Below are 22626 nucleotides of genomic sequence, written 5' to 3'. Positions count from 1 at the left end.
CAAAGTTTGCGTCCTCAGGCCACAAAAACACTGTTGTCCTGTAAATGTACAGCCAGAACATGCGTATAAAAAGTAGGTCTTCATCACTTGACTTGTTCATTTAATTTACTACAACTCCATAGGTGGAGCTGAACTCTGCAGTTGCAGTCCCCTGATACAGACATGTAAAACACACATTTGATCAGAGAGCTATATCACTATCATTCAGAAGAGTTGTACATTTAGAGGTATCTATCTTGCGGTTGGCTGGACCAAAATTGCACTAGCAAAATGAACCAATAAATGCAAATAAACCAAAAAAAAAAAAAAGGAGGCAACCGTCGTTTTCTCATTTTCTTATCAGTCAACTGAAGAAGTGACGTTGCATGACTACGACATTAAAAGTAGTCCAACCTATGGCAATTTACAAGTCATCTCCACTTACAGTACATTCTGGCTAGCATCTTAAAGGTAAGTTTTCAAGATATTTGTGTCTTTGTTCTCAGGAACAATACAAAATTGTTCATATGAATGCTGTAAATAGTACCAAAATAGTACCAGTCCTCTTTTCTGTGATTCAAAAGTCGTTCCTAAAATGATTTTCTTGCTCTACTTTCTTAACATGAAATTCTGTGCCTCAAGGAATTTGGATTCAGCAAAGGACCAGTACTGGTATGATAATGGCATTGTTGGTAAAAGTATGTTTAGCTATGTTTGTTCTTCAACTGGCTCCTCCTGTTCTTTGCAAAGACCAACTAAAGGTTTGTAAGAAGTTAGCCAGACCACACAAATACAGAAACTTTCTAACATAAATGTGTACAAGAATTAGCAGTTAAAGTCATTGAACACAGAGAAATTTACATTCATATTTTTGCCTAAAACACAATGTTAATTTGTTATGTCTTTCAGTTTGGAGATCTGATTTCAATTGTATTTCCCTCTGCGGGTAAACATCTGCCCATCTACGTCCATTGGGCTGTATACGTGGGGAAGGGAACGGTTGAAGGGCTGAAAGAAAAATTAAAAGATGAGGACATTTTCTATGCATATGGTAAAGAGACATATTCAAGACTGCATGATTTCATTTACAGTGTAAAGACTGTTTTATGCTTAAATTTTGAGCAAGATTTTACATGAACTCCCCAAGCGTCCTTCGAATAGCAGCCCTTAATTGGTGCTTTGCGGACAAATTTGGGCACGAAGGTCTTGAGTGATCCCAAATATAAAAAAATGTCATATCACTATCTTTGATAAAATAAAAACTATCAATTTATGCATTTTTGTACATATTTTTGAAAGTATTTACCTCTAAAAAATTGGTGACTTTGATAACATCTGGTGATATATGCTGATATAAAAATAGCAAAAAAGTAAAAATATCAATAGCCACAGATGGCTGTAGTGCTCAATGGCTGCTCATAGACTGAAATCTATAAATAATTGTTGTAACAAACTTAACTTCTTAATTTTTATATTTTATCACAAGTTAAACGTGTAATTAAACAACAAAACAAAAAGACATTTGTGTTGGGTGAGAATACAAAGATGCCAAAATATGCTTACAGTACAGACAAATATAATCATGCTATAAGGAAAATACAAAATAGGAGTAATTATTTATTTCTAACAAAAAACATCAAATTTCAATAACTCAAAAAAAGTACCAAACAGGCAAGAATAAACAATAAACCCAACAATAATTTAATAAAAGCAAATGGTAACAAACAGATAAGAATAAACAATGCAGTGTGTGTGTGTGTGTGTGTGTGTGTGTGTGTGTGTGTGTGTGTGTGTGTGTTTTGCACAGTGGCTGACTGGCACATTTTTAAAAAAATTGCTTATTTATTGGCTTATTCAATTAATTTGTGCATGTGTGAGTGACAGATTTTTATTTGACAAAGTTTTTTTAACATTGTTGAATCGAGTCCATTTGTGTGTGTGTGTGTGTGTGTGTGTGTGTGTGTGTGTTTGTGTGCGTGTGTGTGTGTGTGTGTGTGTGTGTGTGTGTGTGTGTGTGTGTGTGTGTGTGTTTGTTTTGGAAACTCATGAAAAATAATAAAATAAAATAAAATAAAATAAAATAAAATAAAATAAAATAAAATAAAATAAAATAAAATAAATAAAGATTTTGCCCACATTTGTCCCGATGGTGTTTGAGGGTAAAACTACAACAGAAGTGTTTTCCTGACAGAAAGAACTAATGGCCCTGAACTGAACCTCTGATTCTCTACCAATAGGAGGCGATCTATCCGAGAAACCAGTCTGTCTATTTGATACATTGAGTAAAATCTCTGATAAGCCTGAGGTGTTTAACTACTTGGACAAGGACAAAGGCGGGAAATACACCCCTATAGATGAAAAGGATATGATAAAGGAAATTATGGAGTTACACAAAAACTGTGTGTGGTGGGACCCAATCTTGAACAACTGTGAACATGTACTCGCCTATGTGCACTACGGAAAACAACAGCTTGGAGAGGTACTAAGTGTTTGATCAAAACTGAAATCAAATCTGGAATGTTTTACACAGATAGATGTCAAAAATTAATGATATTCCATAAAATAACATTTGCATATGTTTTCTTTATGCAGTGCAAGTAAGAACAGTAAACAGAAGACTGAACACTCTCTCTTCATGGCTTGAGGACGACACGACCAGTTCAGCTCAAATTGGGCATTGAGACGGGTCTCTTTAAATCTGTCTTCTGCATCATCAGTTTGAATGTGATTAATATTAAACTATAAGCATGGATTTGTATCTGCTGTCTGTCATCATTTTTCAAATGTTCAAAATGCAGCATGGCTAAGCTGTAAACACACCTTTTAAAGTTGCATCACTGCTTGTGTCTGAATGAAGAGTGAAATGTAATGATACCCATCAAACCTTCCCATAACCTTAGTGTATGTTTTACGCTTGGCTATTTCTTTGGGAACTGATTCCTCTGGAACTGTTCTATGAACGCTCCTTTAAGGTTTCAAATGTTTAGTTTTTGATTTTATTTATCTGTGTATAAGTTGCAGTAAGGTATAAGTTTATATAAGTTTATTATGACCGCCGCTAGCGTAGCTAGCGAACGCAGTCATATAGGGATTGTCAAAGTTTTTTTTTTTTTTTGTCATCTACTGAATTTTTCGTCAACGATACCAGGGACACCGAAACACCGGGGAACATGAAATTTGGTGGCCATGTAGCCCCACTAGACTTTTACGGAAAAATTTCGTTTGGTCCCGGGGGCGTTTGACCACGACACTTGAGAATGATCACCGACACCTGTCATCATCCAATCACAGCTTTTTATAATCACTGTTTTGAGACAAATCATTGTTTGATTTGCGAACATCCTCTGCCGTCTGGTCGCTTCCGCTTCAAGCCGGACTCGTCTCACGCTAACAGTAATTTCCTTTCACTGTCCACGTTTTGATTTCGGCTAATCAATTTTGGCGAATGCAAACAACGTGATTATTGTTCATGAGTCTAACATCCAGCCACGCAAGAAAACATGTAATCTACCTGAGGGAATAATATGCTCAAAAAACATTTCTGATTATTATGAATGTTTTAAAGCTTTTAGAAAGTACACAGAGGTGGAAAGTCCAGGGGTCAGAAAGTAAAAGTCCTGCCATATATTTATTCCACCCATGAACTCACACAGCAAAAACTCCCGTGTTAAATGAACTCTCCTGGGAGTTTATTTGGCTCCACACTCAAGAGTGTTAAAGTTAATGAGATAATTTAGTGATTGATTGAGTGATGATTGAACATTATTGAAGACACATGATGTTAACAAGCAGAATCACCAAAGGAGAAAATCTCTTTTTTCCAGTTGCCATTATGGTGATTAGCGTTTGCTTTAGTTGGGCTCTTGACACTTAAACTGTTAACATTAAATGTTGTTTGGCTGTTGTATCTGAGTTATAGCTCTCAGATGAACAAAGAGAAAAGTTGAACAGGTGGTGTTGGTTATGATTTGACATGATCATTGTTTTATCTGAATCACTGAACTCATTTAGAGCCTAATCTCTGACTTAAATGTATATTGATCATTACAGCATCACAGTGATTCCACGAAATAAGATCCAGATTTTTCATTTTAATCCAAATGATTTCTTAAAAGTTGTTCTGATATAAATAAAATAAAAAAATCTTTCACTAAGGCACACACAGACATCAAGAATGAGTGTATGAATCTCAACAATGGTGACAAAAAGAATATTCAATTAGGGAAAGGAAATTACTAAGACAATTCAGATCATAATTTATTCATACCGCAATGCATGATGGGAGTCATGAATGAGTTTTGATTGGTGGCACGCAGAATGCACTGCAACATGCTTTATTATTGTCACCATTGTTGAGAATCACAGGCTGATTATTGATGTCTGTGTGTCCAAAAACAATACTTCTTTAAAGTCTTTTGATCAGAACAACTTTTAAGAAATCTTTTTGATTATATAAAAAAATGCTGAAAATAGTATACTGTAGAATCACAGACTCCTGTAATCAACAAGGCAAACCTAACTCTCTAAATGAGTTTTGTGAATCAGGTCAAACGATGATTATGTCAAAACATAACCAACACCACCTGATTAGCTTTTCTTGATGTTTATCTGAGAGTTATAACTCAGATACATCAGCCAAATAAAACCTAAAGTTAACAGTGTAAGTGTCAAGAGCCCAACTAAAGCCAACGCTAATCACCATAATGGTAACTTGAAGAAAGAGATTTTTTCCTTTAGCGATTCTGCTTGTTAACATCAGGTGTCTTCAATAATGCTCAATCATCACTCAATCAATCACTAAATTATCTCATTAACTTTAACACTCTTAATATTGAGCAGAGGTGGAAAGTCCAGGGGTCAGAAAGTAAAAGTCCTGCCATATATTTATTCCACCCATGAACTCACACAGCAAAAACTCCAGTGTTAAATGAACTCTCCTGGGAGTTTATTTGGCTCCAGACTCAAGAGTGTTAAAGTTAATGAGATAAATTAGTGATTGATTGAGTGATTATTGAGCATTATTGAAGACACCTGATGTTAACAAGCAGAATCACCAAAGGAGAAAATCTCTTTTTTCAAGTTGCCATTATGGTGATTAGCGTTTGCTTTAGTTGGGCTCTTGACACTTAAACTGTTAACATTAAATGTTGTTTGGCTGTTGTATCTGAGTTATAACTCTCAGATGAACAAAGAGAAAAGCTGAACAGGTGGTGTTGGTTATGATTTGACATGATCATTGTTTTATCTGAATCACTGAACTCATTTAGAGCCTAATCTCTGACTTAAATGTATATTGATCATTACAGCATCACAGTGATTCTATGGAATAAGATCCAGATTTTTCAATTTAATCCAAATGATTTCTTAAAAGTTGTTCTGATATAAATAAAATAAAAAAAAACTTTCTTTAAGGCACACACAGACATCAAGAATGAGTGTATGAATCTCAACAATGGTGACAAAAAGAATATTCAATTAGGAAAAGGAAATTACTAAGACAATTCAGATCATAATTTATTCATACTGCAATGCATGATGGGAGCCATGAATGAGTTTTGATTGGTGGCAGCCACTGCAACATGCTTTATTATTGTCACCATTGTTGAGAATCACAGGCTGATTATTGATATCTGTGTGTCCAAATACAATACTTCTTTAAAGTCTTTTGATCAGAACAACTTTTAAGAAATCTTTTTGATTATATTGAAACTGCTGAAAATAGTATACTGTAGAATCACAGGCTCCTGTAATCAACAAGGCAAACCTAACTCTCTAAATGAGTTTTGTGAGTCAGGTCAAATGATGATTATGTCAAAACATAACCAACACCACCTGATCAGCTTTTCTTGTTGTTCATCTGAGAGTTATAACTCAGATAGATCAGCCAAATAAAATCTAAAGTTAACAGTGTAAGTGTCAAGAGCCCAACTAAAGCCAACGCTAATCACCATAATGGCAACTTGAAAAAAGAGATTTTCTCCTTTGGCGATTCTGCTTGTTAACATCAGGTGTCTTCAATAATGCTCAATCATTACTCAATCAATCACTAAATTATCTCATTAACTTTAACACTCTTGAGTGTGGAGCCAAATAAACTCCCAGGAGAGTTCATTTAACACGGGAGTTTTTGCTGTGTGAGTTCATGGGTGGAGTAAATATATGGCAGGACTTTTACTTTCTGACCCCTGGACTTTCCACCTCTGGTGTGGAGCCAAATAAACTCCCAGGAGAGTTCATTTAACACGGGAGTTTTTGCTGTGTGAGTTCATGGGTGGAGTAAATATATGGCAGGAATTTTACTTTCTGACCCCTGGACTTTCCACCTCTGATTTTAACTATTTATTTAACAAGTAAAAATGAAATATTTAAACATTCAGGTAGCCTAATTCAAGTGTAATCACCCACTAAGCAAAATGATGTCCAAAAGACGTCTTTTCAACGTCTTTGTCACAAAAATCGGACGTTGAAAAGACGTCCACTGAGGGTCTAGAATGAAAGTTTTTATGACGTCTTTTTTTGACGTGTTCTGCACGTCCGATATAGACGTTCATCGAACCTTCGTACAAGGTTAAAACTAGTTAAGATGTGGCCATTGTGGACATTTTAACATCATTTATTGTCTTATTTAGACATAATTACTTTGACTATTGCTGTCAGATGATCTCAGTGAGAATTAATAGAGGTTTAGATGTTGATATTTGTTTAATTTGAAGTGTCACCATTGTGGTGGTCAATGTTTGCTTTAGTTGGGCTCTTGGTCCCCGTTCCTTTTACTTTAACTTTTATTTGACTGCTTTAACTGTGTGTTTGTAAAACACAAATGTTGTGGCAGAGCTAATAATAAGTAAGATCAGCTGTTTTCAGCTTATGGTTGATGATGAAATCATCACAAAAAAAGCATCAAATGTTGTCAGATGTTTTGGCATTCATAACCACCAACCTTGTGGAACTGCAACATTGGTGCCTAAAGCATTAAAATTATCACTTATTTGAAGGTATATAAAGCATGTGCACATGATGTTTTGAGCAAATGTATCATATAGTCACACACAGACATCAAGATTTTGCACATGAATCACAACAATGGTGACAATTAAAAAAAAAAAGCTTCATGCTGCAATGCATGATGGGTAGCTTTCATAGTACAAAACTCATCCTTGATTCTCAAGCTTTTTTGTTTTGATTGTCACCGTTGTTGTGAATCATATCCAAAATCTTGATGTCTGTGTGTGACTATATGATACATTTGCTCAAAACATCATGTGCACATGCTTTATATACCTTCAAATAAGTGATCATTTTAATGCTTTTCGCACCAATGTTGCATTTCCACGACGTTGGTGGTTATGAATGCCAAAAAAGCTGACAACACTATATGCTTTTTTTGTGGTGATTTCATTTCAAAGCAAACATTGATCACCACAATGGTGACACTTCAAATTAAACAAATATCAACATCTAAACCTCTGTTAATTCTCACTAAGATCATCTGACAGCAATAGTCAAAGTAATTATGTCTAAATGAGACCATAAATGATGTTGAAATATGTCCACAATGGCCACATTTGAACTAGTTTTAACCTTGTACGAAGGTTCGATGAACGTCTATATCGGACGTGCAGAACACGTCAAAAAAAGACGTCATAAAAACTTTCATTCTAGACCCTCAGTGGACGTCTTTTCAACGTCCGATTTTTGTGACAAAGACGTTGAAAAGACGTCTTTTGGACATCATTTTGCTAATATTGATTTGAATTAAGTAATTTTTTTGTTTCTTGAAACAGATCAGTTTAATTAAACATTCTCAAATATTTTGATAGAAATTTCACATATATATTAAGTATATTATAAAGAAATAATTGGTTAGTCAAATACTAAATTATTTTATTGAAAAAAACTTAAATATATCTGTAAATTTTAGATAAAATTAACTGTTGGATTTTTACTCAATTATTTTGGTATGTTTAACTCAAACAATCAAGTAAACGATATACAGAGATTTTATTAAGTTAATAAAGTGAAAAAAATTTCTGTAATATTTACTAAGCCACAGAATTATTTTTTACAGTGTAGTTAACTGACAAGCTGAGCCATATCGCATTAAATATCGCTGGCGATACGTCCACGATATTGATGTGATTTGGCTCAGCTTGTCAGTTAACTACGGCTCTTTGTAGTAAATGCCGCTCCATCTGAAAGCAGGTGATGGTGATTTACTACTAATCAAGGAACCGGCTTTACTGACGAGATGCGCATAACAATATCGCGATTTAAATCGCCCAGCCCTAATATGTGTGTGTGTTTGTGTTTGTGTATGTGTGTGTCTGTGCGTGTATGTATGCGTGCGTACATGTGTGTGCGCGTGTGTGTTTGTGTGTGTGTCTGTGCATGTGGATTTGTGTGTGTATGGGTGTGTGTCTGTGCGTGTGGATGTCAGTGTGTGTGCATGCTTGCGTTTGTTTGTATTCCTGCATGTGTGTGTGTGACAGTTAGGGTTGGGAACTTCAGAAAAGGAAAATGCGGGACAATCGTGGTTATTTATAGGAAAATGAGGGACACTGAAAATATTTGTACTGTATCACACAGTGTACGTCATTTCAGTGTCTGCAGTTAAGTTTGTGTTTAAAAGGTTATCAGACATAAACACATTTGTATTGCTTAACCTATTTATGTATTTAATTCTAAAAATAATTTTAATGTCATACATGAAAAAATTCACATTACAAACAAACCATAGTTCAAAATAACAGCATTTATCTAAAATAGAAAGCTTTTTTAACATTATACACTAGGCTTACAGTTCAAAAGTTTGGAGTTAGTAAGATTATTTTTGGGGAAAAGAAATAAAGAAAGTAATTGCCTACTTTTATTCAGCAAGGATGCATTACATTAATCAAAAGTGACAGTTAAGATAATGTTACAAAAGCTTTATATGTACTTTCAGAGTTGTATAGTCCAGGGTCAGAAAGTAGAAGTCCTGTCATAGTTTATTCCACCCATGAACTCAGTCAGCTGATTTCACTAATTAGTTCTCTCTCCTGTCTGAATTAGCAAATCCGGCAGATTTGAAAGATAGTGTGGTGTGTGTGTGTGTGTGTGTGTGTGTGTGTGTGTGTGTGTGTAGTCACATTTGAAAGAGAGAATTAAAACGTCAACGCGACAGACAAATCAGCAAGACCATAGTCAATATTGGAGTAACTTTTCCCAGATGGAATGAGCTCATGAGAAGAAAAGATTTTAAAACGGACGCCGAGGTTGCCTGCTTTCTTCTCGACAGGTAATTCGACCTGTTGTAATTCATTTGTGTAAATTCGAAGTTTTATAGTTGCTTGTCTAACCATAGCATGGTTGTGCATAACGCCAGAACGACTTCTAGTATAACATCATCCTCGCGTCAATGGTGAAAAAGTATTGTTTACCTTGTAACATAAATCTGTGCTGCGACGGATCACAGGTAATGAATAGTTTTAAAGGCGCAATTTTTTAATCTATATAAAAAAGGACACTGTAAATTTTAGTTATTTTTAATTGCTTATACTTTGTACACATTGTAACGTTAGCCTAATCTGATTATGCTGGGAAAGCCGATTCCAAGGGTGACTTTTACCTCCTGACATCTGTCCTGTAGTTTTATTCATTTTAGACGTATTATTTATTATTGTCATGGACGAAGTCGATAACTGGAAGCCATGTTAATCTTGGAATAATACGTCCACCGTAGGAGTTAAAACGCCCTCGGAATTGAGAGGAACAGAAACTAATATTCACTGGATAGTCATATACAATTTCACCACTAGATGGGGGTAAAATTCACACAGTGTAGCTTTAAAACTGACTTAAAGGGGGGGTGAAATTAGGGCTGGGCGATTTAAATCGCGATATTGTTATGCGCATCTCATCAGTAAAGCCGGTTCCTTGATTAGTAGTAAATCACCATCACCTGCTTTCAGATGGAGCGGCATTTACTACAAAGAGCCGTAGTTAACTGACAAGCTGAGCCAAATCACATGAATATCGCGGACGTATCGCCAGCGATATTTAATGCGATATGGCTCAGCTTGTCAGTTAACTACGGCTCTTTGTACACAGCAAAACCTCCAGTAAATTAGCGGTGTTAAATTAACACTCCTGGGAGTGTATGAGTCCACACTCAAGAGTGTTTAAGTTAATGAGATAACTAAGTGATTAATTTAGTGATGATTGAACATTATTGAAGACACCTGATGTTAACAAGTAGAATCGATGAAGGAGAAAATCGCAAATTGTAAGTTACCATTATTGTGATGGGTAGTTGCTTTAGTTGGGCTCTGACCCTTTTTTATGTTCTTTAGATTTTGATTGGTGGTTGTATCTGAGTTAAAACTACCCGTTGAACAAGGAATAAAAAGTGATCTGATGGTGTTGGTTATATTATGACAATTATCATTTGAACTTGATTATTGAACTCATTAAAATCCTTCTTTCTGACTTCGATTTATGTTGTTGGTTACTGCATAACTGTGAATCTGAATAAATGGCCAGAATTTTTGTTATAATATAAAGGATTTCTTAAAAGTTGTTTAAAAAAATCATTCTTTTAGGCACACACAGATGTCAAGATTCAGTCTATGCATCTCAACAATGGTGAGGAGCAGAATATTCAATGAGGAAAAGTAAATTACATAGACAATTCAGATCATAATGTATTCATACCGCAATGCATGATGGGAGCCATTAATGAGTTGTGATTGGTGGCAGCCACTGCAACATGCTTTATTATTGTCACCATAGTTGAGATTCACAGGCTGACTATTGATATCTGTGTTTTAAATGAACATGTCTGAATGTCTTTTTGATCAGAACAATGTTTATCAAATATGTTGAATTATAAGTAAGTGCTGATAATCATAGGCTGAAGAATCACTAAACTGCAGCTAACAAGTTAAACCAAATTATTTTAATATGTTTTATTTTTCAGATCACAGCATGATTATGTCAAAACATAATCAACACTATATGATAACACTTTACTTTGTTCAGTTAATTGTTATAAAACATTAACAGCAGACGAACAGCAGTAAGTATTTAAGTAATCATATAATGGTCTAGAGCCCAACTAAAGCAAACACCCATCACCACAATGGTAACTTACAATTTGTGATTTTCTTCTTCAGTGATTCTGCTTGTTAACATCAGGTGTCTTCAATAATGCTCAATCATCACTAAATTAATCACTTAATTATCTCCTCAGCCCTAAATGCCGCTTCATCTGAAAGCAGGTGATGGTGATTTACTACTAATCAAGGAACCGGCTTTACTGACGAGATGCGCATAACAATATCGCGATTTAAATCGCCCAGCCCTAGGTGAAATGCTCATTTTCACTCAATCTCCTGTTAATCTTGAGTACCTATAGAGTAATATTGCATCCTTCATATCTCCAAAAAGTCTTTTGTTTTATTATATTTTTAATTGAAAGATTGGCTGTACCGAGTCTTTCCGGAAAAAAACGAGTGGCTGGGGGCGGCCGTGTGGGCGAAGCTAAAGCTGTGCTAACGCGCCGAGCTAACAACACACAGAGACATTTGTTCAACAGTTTTACTCACCGTTCCAACGCACGACCGCGAACCTTTATCATTGTGACTGCTCGATCCGCATTAGACGATCTGGGCTTTGTTTATAAAACAATCATCGTCGAAATGCAGGGAACAACAGTCTTGCACAACTCCGTTTATGCTCAGGAAAACAAACTCCATCCACGGGTCCCTTAACGCTGGGTTCTTTGGGAATTTGTGCAGGGTTGTCTTGCCCTGGCAACCAAAAACACACTTCTTTGGTGACACTGACTTCCCAAAAGCCGGGCAGGGCGCTTTGATGGCGAACTGCTTCAACTCTCTTGCTCTGTTTTACGAGTGCGCGCACGCCCGCGATCTTACCGGAGAAGTGCCCTTAGGACCCATATAAGGAAATTCCGCCCTCTCTTACGTCAGACAGAGCCATACTCGAAAAAAACTTTCCGAAACTTGTGACAAACCGGAAGGACAATTTTTGGAACAAAAATACTCCTTCAAATGTACAACTTAACTTTTGAAACTTTGACCATGTTTAGCATGGGAATCCAACTTCTTAACAGTGTAAAAAACTCAGTATGCATGAAACAGTAATTCACCCCCCCTTTAATATTTAAAAAGAGCCAAAAGAGCCGTTCTTTTGAACGGCTCTTTGAAAGGAATGGATCGCCAAGATCCGGATCCCCTCAAAGAGCCATAAATCCCATCACTACTTCAAACGTACAACTTAATTTTTGAAACTGTCTATGTTTAGCATGGGAATCCAACTCTTTAACAGTGTAAAAAAATTCAGTATGCATGATATGACGTTTCAAAGTTTTTAAAGTTCAAATGATTATTGTCATATTATAACCAACACCATCAGATCACTTTTTTTTCTTTGTTCATCTGGCAGTTATAACTCAGATACAGCTGCCAGTCTAAATCTAAAGTTAATAATATAAGGGTCAAGAGCCCAACTAAAGCAAACACCCATCACCATAACGGTGGCTTACAATTTGAGATTTTCTCCTTCAGTGATTCTGCTTGTTAACATCAGGTGTCTTCAATAATGTTCAATCATCACTAAATTAATCACTTAATTATCTCATTAACTTCAACACTCTTAAGTGTGGACTCATATACACTCCCAGGAGTGTTCATTTAACACTGGAGTTTTTGCTGTGTGCAAAGAGTCATAGTTAACTGACAAGCTGAGCCATATCACATTAATTATCGCTGGCGATACGTCCGCGATATTAATGTGATATGGCTCAGCTTGTCAGTTAACTACGGCTCTTTGTAGTAAATGCCGCTTCATCTGAAAGCAGGTGATGGCGATTTACTACTAATCAAGGAACCGGCTTTACTGACGAGATGCGCATAACAATCTCACGATATATATCGCCCAGCCCTAGTAATAAGTATCATGACGTGTAATGGCTGGAAGTCAGTTGTAGTTTGTGTGTTTCTCTATTTTCTGTTCTTGTGTTTCTCTTTCCTTCAGTGAGTCTGCTTGTTAACAGCAGGTGTTCATCACTAATGCTCAACAATCACTTACATATTCACTGAATTATCTCACTGCAACACTGTGTCAATGTTACTTTTACTTTTTTTAGTGTGGATTTTCCTCAGGGTGTTGTAAGGGTTAACAGTGTAAGATAAAAAGACACACCCACAAAATAGATTTTAACAGTAATAAACTGTAAGCTAAAAACAGTTATATACTGGCAACACTGTTACCTGAAGTTTACCTTAAAATTAAATTTTGTGGGTCACCATTGTGCTGAAGAGTAGAGCCTGTGCCTCAGCCCATGCAGGAGAAGGCTATGAACCATTCACTGTAAAAGTTAAAGTTTTCCACAGTCCCTTTGGGATTATCAATAAGTAGATATGCAGGTTGTAATGAGGTTTTATTTCATCTGAACTTTTTCCAATACAGGCTATGACAATGTTCTTATTTTCTAGTTTCATGATTACTTTTAAAGTATTCACAGACCCAGTTTCAACATGATACATGTAAAACGATCACAATACAGAATCAGTGCAAGCACATGCAATAAGAAAGAGTATACAGAAATAGATATGTTGTAAATATAAGTGGAGAATATCAATACAGACTCGTTAAATGCTGTTAGTTCACTCAGACAACACACATTATGCTTTTAAAATAAAGTAGAATTCTAGAACAATGAATAAGACATCATGACTATAAAACCATTTGAAGAAACTGTTATATTTGAGCTTCCTCAAACTAACAAACCTTTGGCTATAATTTGCAGAATTGCACTCTTGCATTAAACATCACTCAACCATTAATTTGTATAACAAAAAAATAAAAAAAAGTTTGTTTATACATGTAGCCTATGAGCACAGCACACACATATATATTTTATATAAACACAGGCATTTATTTAGTATAATTAATAGCAATTAATCGATTTGACAGCATATATATATATATATATATATATATATATATATATATATATACAGTATAAAGAGATGAAATGAGGTGCATAGCAGATAAGCAGGCAGCAAGTGTCCAGCACACACAAAAACATTTGATTTGTGAGAAGAGGAATAAATACATAAACATATTATGAACACAATTCATTTCAAGCATTTAAGCATAAGCTCTCAGATCATGAGAAACATTTCTGAAAGCATGAGAAAGCATTTTTTGAATGCTGTGCATATATAACCCAGATAGCAACATTGTTTCGGCCCGGATCCGGCCCACATCTGGCACTTGTGGAATACGGATCTGGCCCACATGCAGCGTGGAATGACGGCCCTTGTGTGGCCCACTCCTGTTTGCCAGATCTGGGCCACAAGCAGGCCATAGCAATGCCACATGTCAGCCAAAAGCAAAGAAATAAACCAGAACTGGACCTTATCTGAGACACAAAGTCTGTGTATATTAAATATGGAGTCATCTCAGCCTTAATAAGCCTGTTAACAAGCAGAATCACTGAAGGAAAGAAGAGAACAGAAAAAGAGACGAGCAGAAACACAAGAACTACAACTGACTTCAGACACAGCCTTAGATGAAATCAACTGAAGAGAAAAAAAGACATTAAATCTGTGAAGATCTCAGCAGAGGAGGATTAAACAACTCCACAAACAGCATTACCAGCTTCACTTATTACTAACCAGACTGACTTTATTTCTGTCAGACGTCTACAGAAGTTTTTATTGAGAATTAAAAGGGGTTTAACTCTAATGTGTTTCATTTGAAGTCACCATAACAGTGAATAGTGTTTCCATTAGTTGGGCTCTTAACTCTTAGTATAATTTATGTCTTTTTTGGCTGCTGTGACAGTGTGTTTGTCAAACACATTTGCAGCAGCAAAGAAAGCTAAAGTGAAATGAGATCAGGTGATGATGGTTACCTGTTGATGATTTTATATTCATCATGAAATAATCTTTTTCACTGATGTCTTTGGAATCTAACAATTGTGTTGATCCATTAATACTTTCACATTACAAATCCTGTGTTACTGCAGCATGAGATCTAGGAATATTATAACAATCAGTTGAAAGCTTTTAACAAATATGAGATCAAAATATTAACTTATGCTGACACGCACAGACATCAACAATCAGCGTATGAATCTCAACAATGGTGACAATCACAAATATGTAGATAGATTATTTCAGAGCATCACTGAAAAGCTACTAATTCACAACAAAAACAATAGCAAAAAATAAAAGCAAATACTTAGAATCAAACAAAATTATAGGACAATTCAGCAGCATAATTTATTCATGTTGCAATGCATGCTGGGAATTTTGCACTATGCTGGTACCCAGCATGCATTGCAGCAAAGTACTTTTGATTGTCACCATTGTTGAGATTCATACGCTGATTGTTGATGTCTGTGTGTGTCATATTAAACTGACTTTTTGTGCTCATGTTTGTAAAAGTCTTCTAACTTATTGTTATTATATTGCTGGATCTTATTCTGCAGTAACACAGGGTTTGTGATGTGGCAATATTAATGGATCAACACAATTGTTAGATTCCAAAAACATCAGTGAAAAAGGTTATTTCATGATGAATATAAAATCATCAACAGGTAACCTGATCTCTGATCTCATTTCACTTTAGCTTTCTTTGCTGCTGCAAATGTGTTTGACAAACACACTGTCACAGCAGCCAAAAAAGACATAAGTTACACTAAGAGTTAAGAGCCCAACTAATGGAAACACTAATCACTCTTATGGTGACTTCAAATGAAACAGAGTTAAACCTCTGTTCATTCTCAATAAAAACTTCTGTAGACGTCTGACAGAAATAAAGTCAGTCTGGTTAGTAATAAGTGAAGCTGGTAATGCTGTTTGTGGAGTTGTTTAATCCTCCTCTGCTGAGATCTTCACAGATTTAATGTCTTCTTTTCTCTTCAGTTGATTTCATCTAAGGCTGTGGCTGAAGTCAGTTGTAGTTCTTGTGTTTCTGCTCGTCTCTTTTTCTGTTCTCTTCTTTCCTTCAGTGATTCTGCTTGTTAACAGGCTTATTAAGGCTGAGATGACTCCATATTTAATATACACATACTTTGTGGCTCAGATAAGGTCCAGTTCTGGTTTATTTCTTTGCTCTTGGCTGACATGTGGCATTGCTATGGCCTGCTTCTGGCCCAGATCTGGCAAACAGGAGTGGGCCACACAAGGGCCGTCATTCCACGCTGCATGTGGGCCAGATCCGTATTCCACAAGTGCCAGATGTGGGCCGGATCCGGGCCGAAACAATGTTGCTATCTGGGAAGTATATGTACAGTATGTGATTATTAATCAGTAGTGATACAACTGCAAGCTTAGTCAAATTGTCCCTCTTTCGATCTTCAGATGGTCCATTCATACAAACTCAAATGTCAAAAAGTGCAAATGTCAAATTTGGTTGAATTTGAGGTTTACACATAAATGAGTTTATTCGACCATTGTCTAGCAATCCCCAATGCTCCAAATAGTAATTACACATCTAAACCAATCTTTATTTGTGCGTTTTCTAAGAGGTGTACATTTCTCTCTGCTCGCTTCTGGATGACTTGTGAATATTCATAGCGAATTCTCGATGGCATGAGTCTGAACCAGTGAATGTGATTTACAGACCCATGCTGATGAAAACAAAAAGATCTACTCGTGCTGACTGACACTTCTGAAGCGTGCGGTGCGCAAGACATAAACAGCGCATAAATCCTGACACACAGAATGACAGTATTTTAAAATATCTGTCTTGGCTTCGCAAGCATAATGTCTTAAGTGAACGTTTGGTTAACTGTTGGGGAAAAACATCTGATGTGACTATCTTAGACTGAACTTATTCTGACTTTTATTTTAGCACTGCATAACTCTCCTTTTTCACCTTCTCCTGTCCACGTAATCGTCTTTATACGGTCCGTTTTCACTTTTGAATCGCTTTCTATTAGGGATGGGCGATATATCGCATGCGATTGTTATGCGCATCTCATCAGTAAAGCCGGTTCCTTGATTAGTAGTAAATCGCCTTCACCTGCTTTCAGATGGAGCGGCATTTACTACAAAGAGCCGTAGTTAACTGACAAGCTGAGCCAAATCACATCAATATCGCGGACGTATCGGCAGCAATAATTAATGCGATATGGCTCAGCTTGTCAGTTAACTACGGCTCTTTGTACACAGCAAAAACTCCAGTAAATTAACACTGCTGGGAGTGTATGAGTCCACACTCAAGAGTGTTAAAGTTAATGAGATAATTAAGTGATTAATTTAGTGATGATTGAACATTATTGAAGACACCTGATGTTAACAAGCAGAATCACTGAAGGAGAAAATCTCAAATTGTAAGTTACCATTGTGGTGATTGGTGTTTGCTTTAGTCGGGCTCTTGACCATTATATGTTTACTTTAGATTTTGCTTGGCTGTTGTATCTGAATTGTAACTGCCAGTTGAACAAAGAAAAAAGTGATCTGTTGTTGTTGGTTACATTATAACATTCATCATTTGAACTTGATCATTGAACTCATTAAGATCCTTCATTCTGACTTCGATTTATGTTGATGGTTAGAGAATCTGCATAAATGGCCAGAATTTTTGATATAATATGAAGGATTTCTTAAAAGTTGTTTTTAAAAAAAATCTTTCTTTTAGGCACACACAGATGTCAAGATTCAGTCTATGCATCTCAACAATGGTGACGAGCAGAATATTCAATTAGGAAAAGTAAATTACATAGACAATTCAGATCATAATTTATTCATACCGCAATGCATGATGGGAGCCATTAATGAGTTGTGATTGGTGGCAGCCACTGCAACATGCTTTATTATTGTCACCATTGTTGAGATTCACAGGCTGATTATTGATGTCTGTGTTTTAAATGAATTTATCTAAATGTCTTTTGATCAGAACAATGTTTATTAAATATTTTAAATTATAAGTAAAGTACTGATAATCATAGGCTGAAGAATCACTAATTTGCTGCTAACAAGTTAAACCAAACTATCTCAATCAGTTCCTTTTTCAGATCACAGCATGATTATGTCAACACATAACCAACACTATAAGATAACATTTTACTTTGTTCATTTAACTGTTATAAATCAATAACAGCAGACAAACAACAGTAAATATTAAAGTAAACATATAATGGTCTAGAGCCCAACTAAAGCAAACACCCATCACCTTAATGGTAACTTACAATTTGTGATTTTCTCCTTCAGTGATTCTGCTTGTTAACAGGTGTCTTCAATAATGCTCAATAATCACTTAATTAATTACTTAATTATCTCATTAACTTTAACACTCTTGAGTGTGGACTCATATACACTCCCAGCCCCAGGAGTGTTAATTTAACACCGCTCCATCTGAAAGCAGGTGAAGGTGATTTACTACTAATCAAGGAACCGGCTTTACTGATGAGATGCGCATAACAATCGCATGCGATATATCGCCCATCCCTACTTTCTATGAATGTCAGCCCAGAGAGTTCCTCAACTCTCTCATAATGCTGAGCGTACTTGTTTTTTACCGCTTCTGTATTGTCTATTTTTGCTTCCTTTTTAATATCTGTATCTTCATCAAATTTGGATTGGATCACAAAGCATTCTACGTCTTCTTCTTTTATCATCCCATCCTCCTTCTCTGTAATTATCACCTTAAAGAAGTGAGTTGGCAGTGCTTTCACTTTCAGCCACTTTATTTCACTGGGGTCAGCACGATCCTCCGGCTCTTTTGATTTAAGTTTATTTTCTTTCAGGTAAAGTGGCCCAGTGTACACATGGACATTACGGACTACAGCATTCTCAGCTTTTTTCCGACAGTAATTCTCAATAGTTTTCCAATCACCTTGATTTAAGCTCTTATCCTGTGGTACCATGTTGCTGATCAGATAAGTGTCATGATAGGCTTCCTGACACCATCTGTGATTGGCAGCCGCAGCAAGATGACCCTGATCATAGACAGTGCCCTCAAATTCATTCTTTCCAAAGCTCATGTTCTCCTTACAATTGGTCTTCACAGTGTCCTTGTTCAGGATCTCATACACCCATTCAGCATTTTGGGTTTTTTTGTTGTATGACATGACATAAAATTTTCTTATCCTTATTTCAGTATCAGAAGGAAATCCATTGACTAATTTATAGGGTGAACTGACAAATGACACATCTTCATCTGGTTTAGAGTCTGATTCAATGCCAGACATTTTAAAGAACGGGACTTTTATACTTTTACACTTATCACTAGACTCATCATTACGATCCCTTCTTCTTAAAACCCGAGACATTTTCTCTTCAATTTCTTTTGCTTGAATCTTAATCTATTCCTTGTATTGCTCGTTTGATATCACAAGCTGGACAGCAATTACTGTAAGTTTTCTGTAAATTGTCAGCACCTTTAAAAAATGACAGCAAATGCTTAGCTATAATCTAAAATGACATCAGGGTTTCTCCTCCCTTTCTCAAGAGTAGCTTCACAATTTCCATCAGATTCAGAAGGATGGCTTTGTACACAGTTCAAATCTGGTTTTATCACTTCTTCAAGAGCTTTAACTAAGGATCCTCTCTTCTTCCTGCTAAAATAATGTAAATTAAATAAAAAACATACAAAAAAAGTGTCAAATTTCTTCTTAATTCAGGACTTTAGATTAGATTAGATTTGTTTATTTGAAAGGGGACAGTGCAATTTCATATAACACATGAACAAACATGGTTCAGAAAAGCCCAAATTAGCCAGAAGGCTATTTTTCATCTGTAGTCCCCTGGCCAAGATGTAAAAGAAGCATTTAAATACAAACATGAAAATACATTTACAAGTTACTTAAGCTCATTAAACAGAAACAGAAAGATTTACTCACGTCAATGGGTTTGTTGTGATCTGTCAGATAAACAGCAACTTCTGTGGCTCTGACTTTACCTCGCTTCTGTTCTACAACAAACACACACAGGAGAAAAAAAAAGAAAACATGAAAAAGCTTAATAGGGGCACATTAAACAAATTAGTGTTGTATTACAGTATCATATTGTTGTTATCATCATAAACATCACACTAGGAAAACCAAAATGTTAAGCCTGAAATATATTGCAATCCATTTAAATCCATAGATAATGTATCCAGCAAAACTTAGCCTCTTCTCTTTACATCCACTAATAACTCTGTGATCCGGTTTGATTGATTTAAAAATAATCAATTGATCAAAAGATTTTCTTTGTGAATCAGATATTTCTATTATGAGTCACAATCCACATGCAGCATCCATTCCCTGATGTCTTATTATTATTATTATTATTTTATTTTTTTTGCGGTTTGCAGTTGCAGATCTAAACAGTCTGAAGAAATAGCCTATATCACAGTACAAGTTTTTTTTAGTGCATTAAACCAAGTGCTTTCAGATTTTAGCACATGCCTAATTCACCTGCATGAGACATAAAACATACATTCTCAATAACCAAGACACTCTAATGTTCCAATAGAACTAACATTCCTACAATCTCCCATGAAATAGAAATGATTAATTGGGTTTTAATAAAAGTGAAATAACAATACATGCAAATGTAAAAAAGTCAAACCTGAGGAAATCTGTGTTCCAAACAGCAAAATGAGTTTTCTGAATGATATTATACAAGATAAGTGTCCTGCTTTCTTGAATTATTTTGCTGCAGTCTTTTGCCACTATATTGTGGGCTTAAATAGCAGCCTATTCGTGGTACACGTCAGCCAATCAGATAGGATCTGTGTCTGCTGATGTCTGCTCTCGCTCTCCAGCAAATCACATGACTTTAAGGAAACGACCACAGGACAGGACAGGAGAGGAGAGGAGAGGAGAGGAGAGGAGAGGAGAGGAGAGGAGAGGAGAGGAGAGGAGAGATACTCATTAACATAGAGAGATTTAAACAAACGTTGAGCACTTAATTGTGATTGCCTATGATGCATCAAAAACAAGCATATGAATCTCAGCAACGGTGACAATCAACAAAATATTCAGATAATCGGATCAGACCAACTCTGAAAAAAAGCTTCTAAATGTCACTATAAAACCAACAGCAAAAAATGAAAGCAAATATTCAGGATTAAGACATTGCAAGAAAAGAAAACACAAGACATACTTACACACACACACACACTAATATCAAGATTCAGCTTATGAATCACAACAATGGTGACATGCTTCATACTGCAATGCATGCTGGGAGCAATTAGTTTTATAATATGGTGGTTCCCAGCATGCATTGTTGCATGAAACATGTCACCATTGTTGAGATTCATATGCTAATTCTTGATGTCTGTGTGTGTCTAAAATAAGTTGCTTCTCAAGGTAATGTAAAATCACAATTCAGAATGTCTGACCTGTGGTAAAAAATGATTGTTGGTACAAAAAATAAAATAAAAACCTATTAATAACAAATAACCATTATTGCTCAGTTATGAGATGAGTAAACAATTCTAATTCGTGATGGTTCAAATTACGTCATACAATAATCTTTGTTTCAGGCTTCCTTTATAACAAATCATGAGTTTTGGTAAACACTGTTATAAAGACCACACACTTGATTAAAAAGCCAAGAGTCAAACTGCCCAACTAAAGCAAACACTGATCACCATAATGGCAATTTTACAAAACCTATTATTTCCAATAAAACATAAACATCTAAAACTCTGTTCATTCTCTATAACTAGTTGGCAATAAGTGAAGCTGGTAATGCTGTTTGTGGAGTTGTTTAATCCTCCTCTGCTGAGATCTTCACAGATTTAATGTCGTCTTTTATCTTCAGTAGATTTCATCACCAGAAGTCAGGGCTGAGTTCAGCCCCGACAAAACATTGCACAACGTTTTTTAAACAGAAACGTTGATGCGTTGAACACACTGATCTGGTCATCTTCTGATGACGCAAGAGTTGCAACTATGGCAGGTGAGAAGGCCATTCTTTGTGTTCTTTGTGAAGAATTTTCAGAGCCTGATGAAGTCGGTATAAATGTGTTTAAAGTCGGCATGAAATCAAATTTGACAAATCTTCTTTTTATATGTAATATTGTAGTGTTTATTATAAATGATTTATCTGTGCACTTCATTATTTATTTTTTTTTATTTAAAAAAAATGGAACCCCCCCCCCTCGAAACAACCTCTCTTCTCTTTCGGTCACGTGCCATGGCAAAAGGGTGCGGCAATCGTTGTTTAAGATAGATAGCAGCCTACCATTCGGACATGTCGAGATGCTTTTGAGGTTGAACTTGACTGATAACTTGACTTGAATTATCTTGGTTCTTGGGAGGCTCATATAAATATGCAGGGACGTGCACAGACATTTTGAGGGGCAGGGGCTCAAGTGAAATAAAGGGCACTTCTCATAATTACGTATTTTTTTTCTTTTTTTAAACAAAAAAAGTATATATACTAACGCAACTCTGACTTCCTTTTTAAAAAAAAAATAATTTAAAAAGTTAATTAATTTTATCTTCCTCAAACTCACGCAATTGTATCATTTTCAAAAAATGTAGGGATGGGCGATATATCGCACGATATTGTTATGTGCATCTCGTCAGTAAAGCCGGCTCCTTGATTAGTAGTAAATTGCCATCACCTGCTTTCAGATGGAGCGGCATTTACTACAAAGAGCCGTAATTAACTGACAAGCTGAGCCATA

The 22626-nt window shown here is 35.8% G+C and overlaps 1 protein-coding gene across 1 annotated transcript; it reads left to right on the top strand.

Annotated features, from left to right (window-relative positions):
• The first annotated feature begins 259 nt into the window (after positions 1–259).
• On the top strand, positions 260–2976 carry LOC308706387 (phospholipase A and acyltransferase 3-like). Its single transcript, XM_081391980.1, has 5 exons — positions 260–450; positions 622–740; positions 889–1030; positions 2217–2458; positions 2572–2976. The coding sequence occupies exons 2-5, from the start codon at positions 654–656 to the stop codon at positions 2578–2580; spliced, it is 480 nt and encodes a 159-aa protein (XP_081248106.1). The 5' UTR covers positions 260–450; positions 622–653; the 3' UTR covers positions 2581–2976.
• Positions 2977–22626: the final 19650 nt, after the last annotated feature.

This window comes from Scardinius erythrophthalmus (genome assembly GCF_964197995.2).
Source record: "Scardinius erythrophthalmus genome assembly, chromosome: 1".
Taxonomy (NCBI): Eukaryota; Metazoa; Chordata; class Actinopteri; order Cypriniformes; family Leuciscidae; genus Scardinius; species Scardinius erythrophthalmus.
This window is presented reverse-complemented; position numbering and strand designations above follow the sequence as displayed.

What these genes read in the sequence shown, in the direction of transcription:
- LOC308706387 (XM_081391980.1), top strand. Translation starts at nt 654, where the DNA reads ATGATAATGGCATTGTTGGTAAAAGTATGTTTAGCTATGTTTGTTCTT. An exon ending in TTTGCAAAGACCAACTAAAG is followed by an intron (nt 741 to 888) that starts GTTTGTAAGAAG and finishes TATGTCTTTCAG; the next exon opens with TTTGGAGATCTGATTTCAAT. An exon ending in GGACATTTTCTATGCATATG is followed by an intron (nt 1,031 to 2,216) that starts GTAAAGAGACAT and finishes CTCTACCAATAG; the next exon opens with GAGGCGATCTATCCGAGAAA.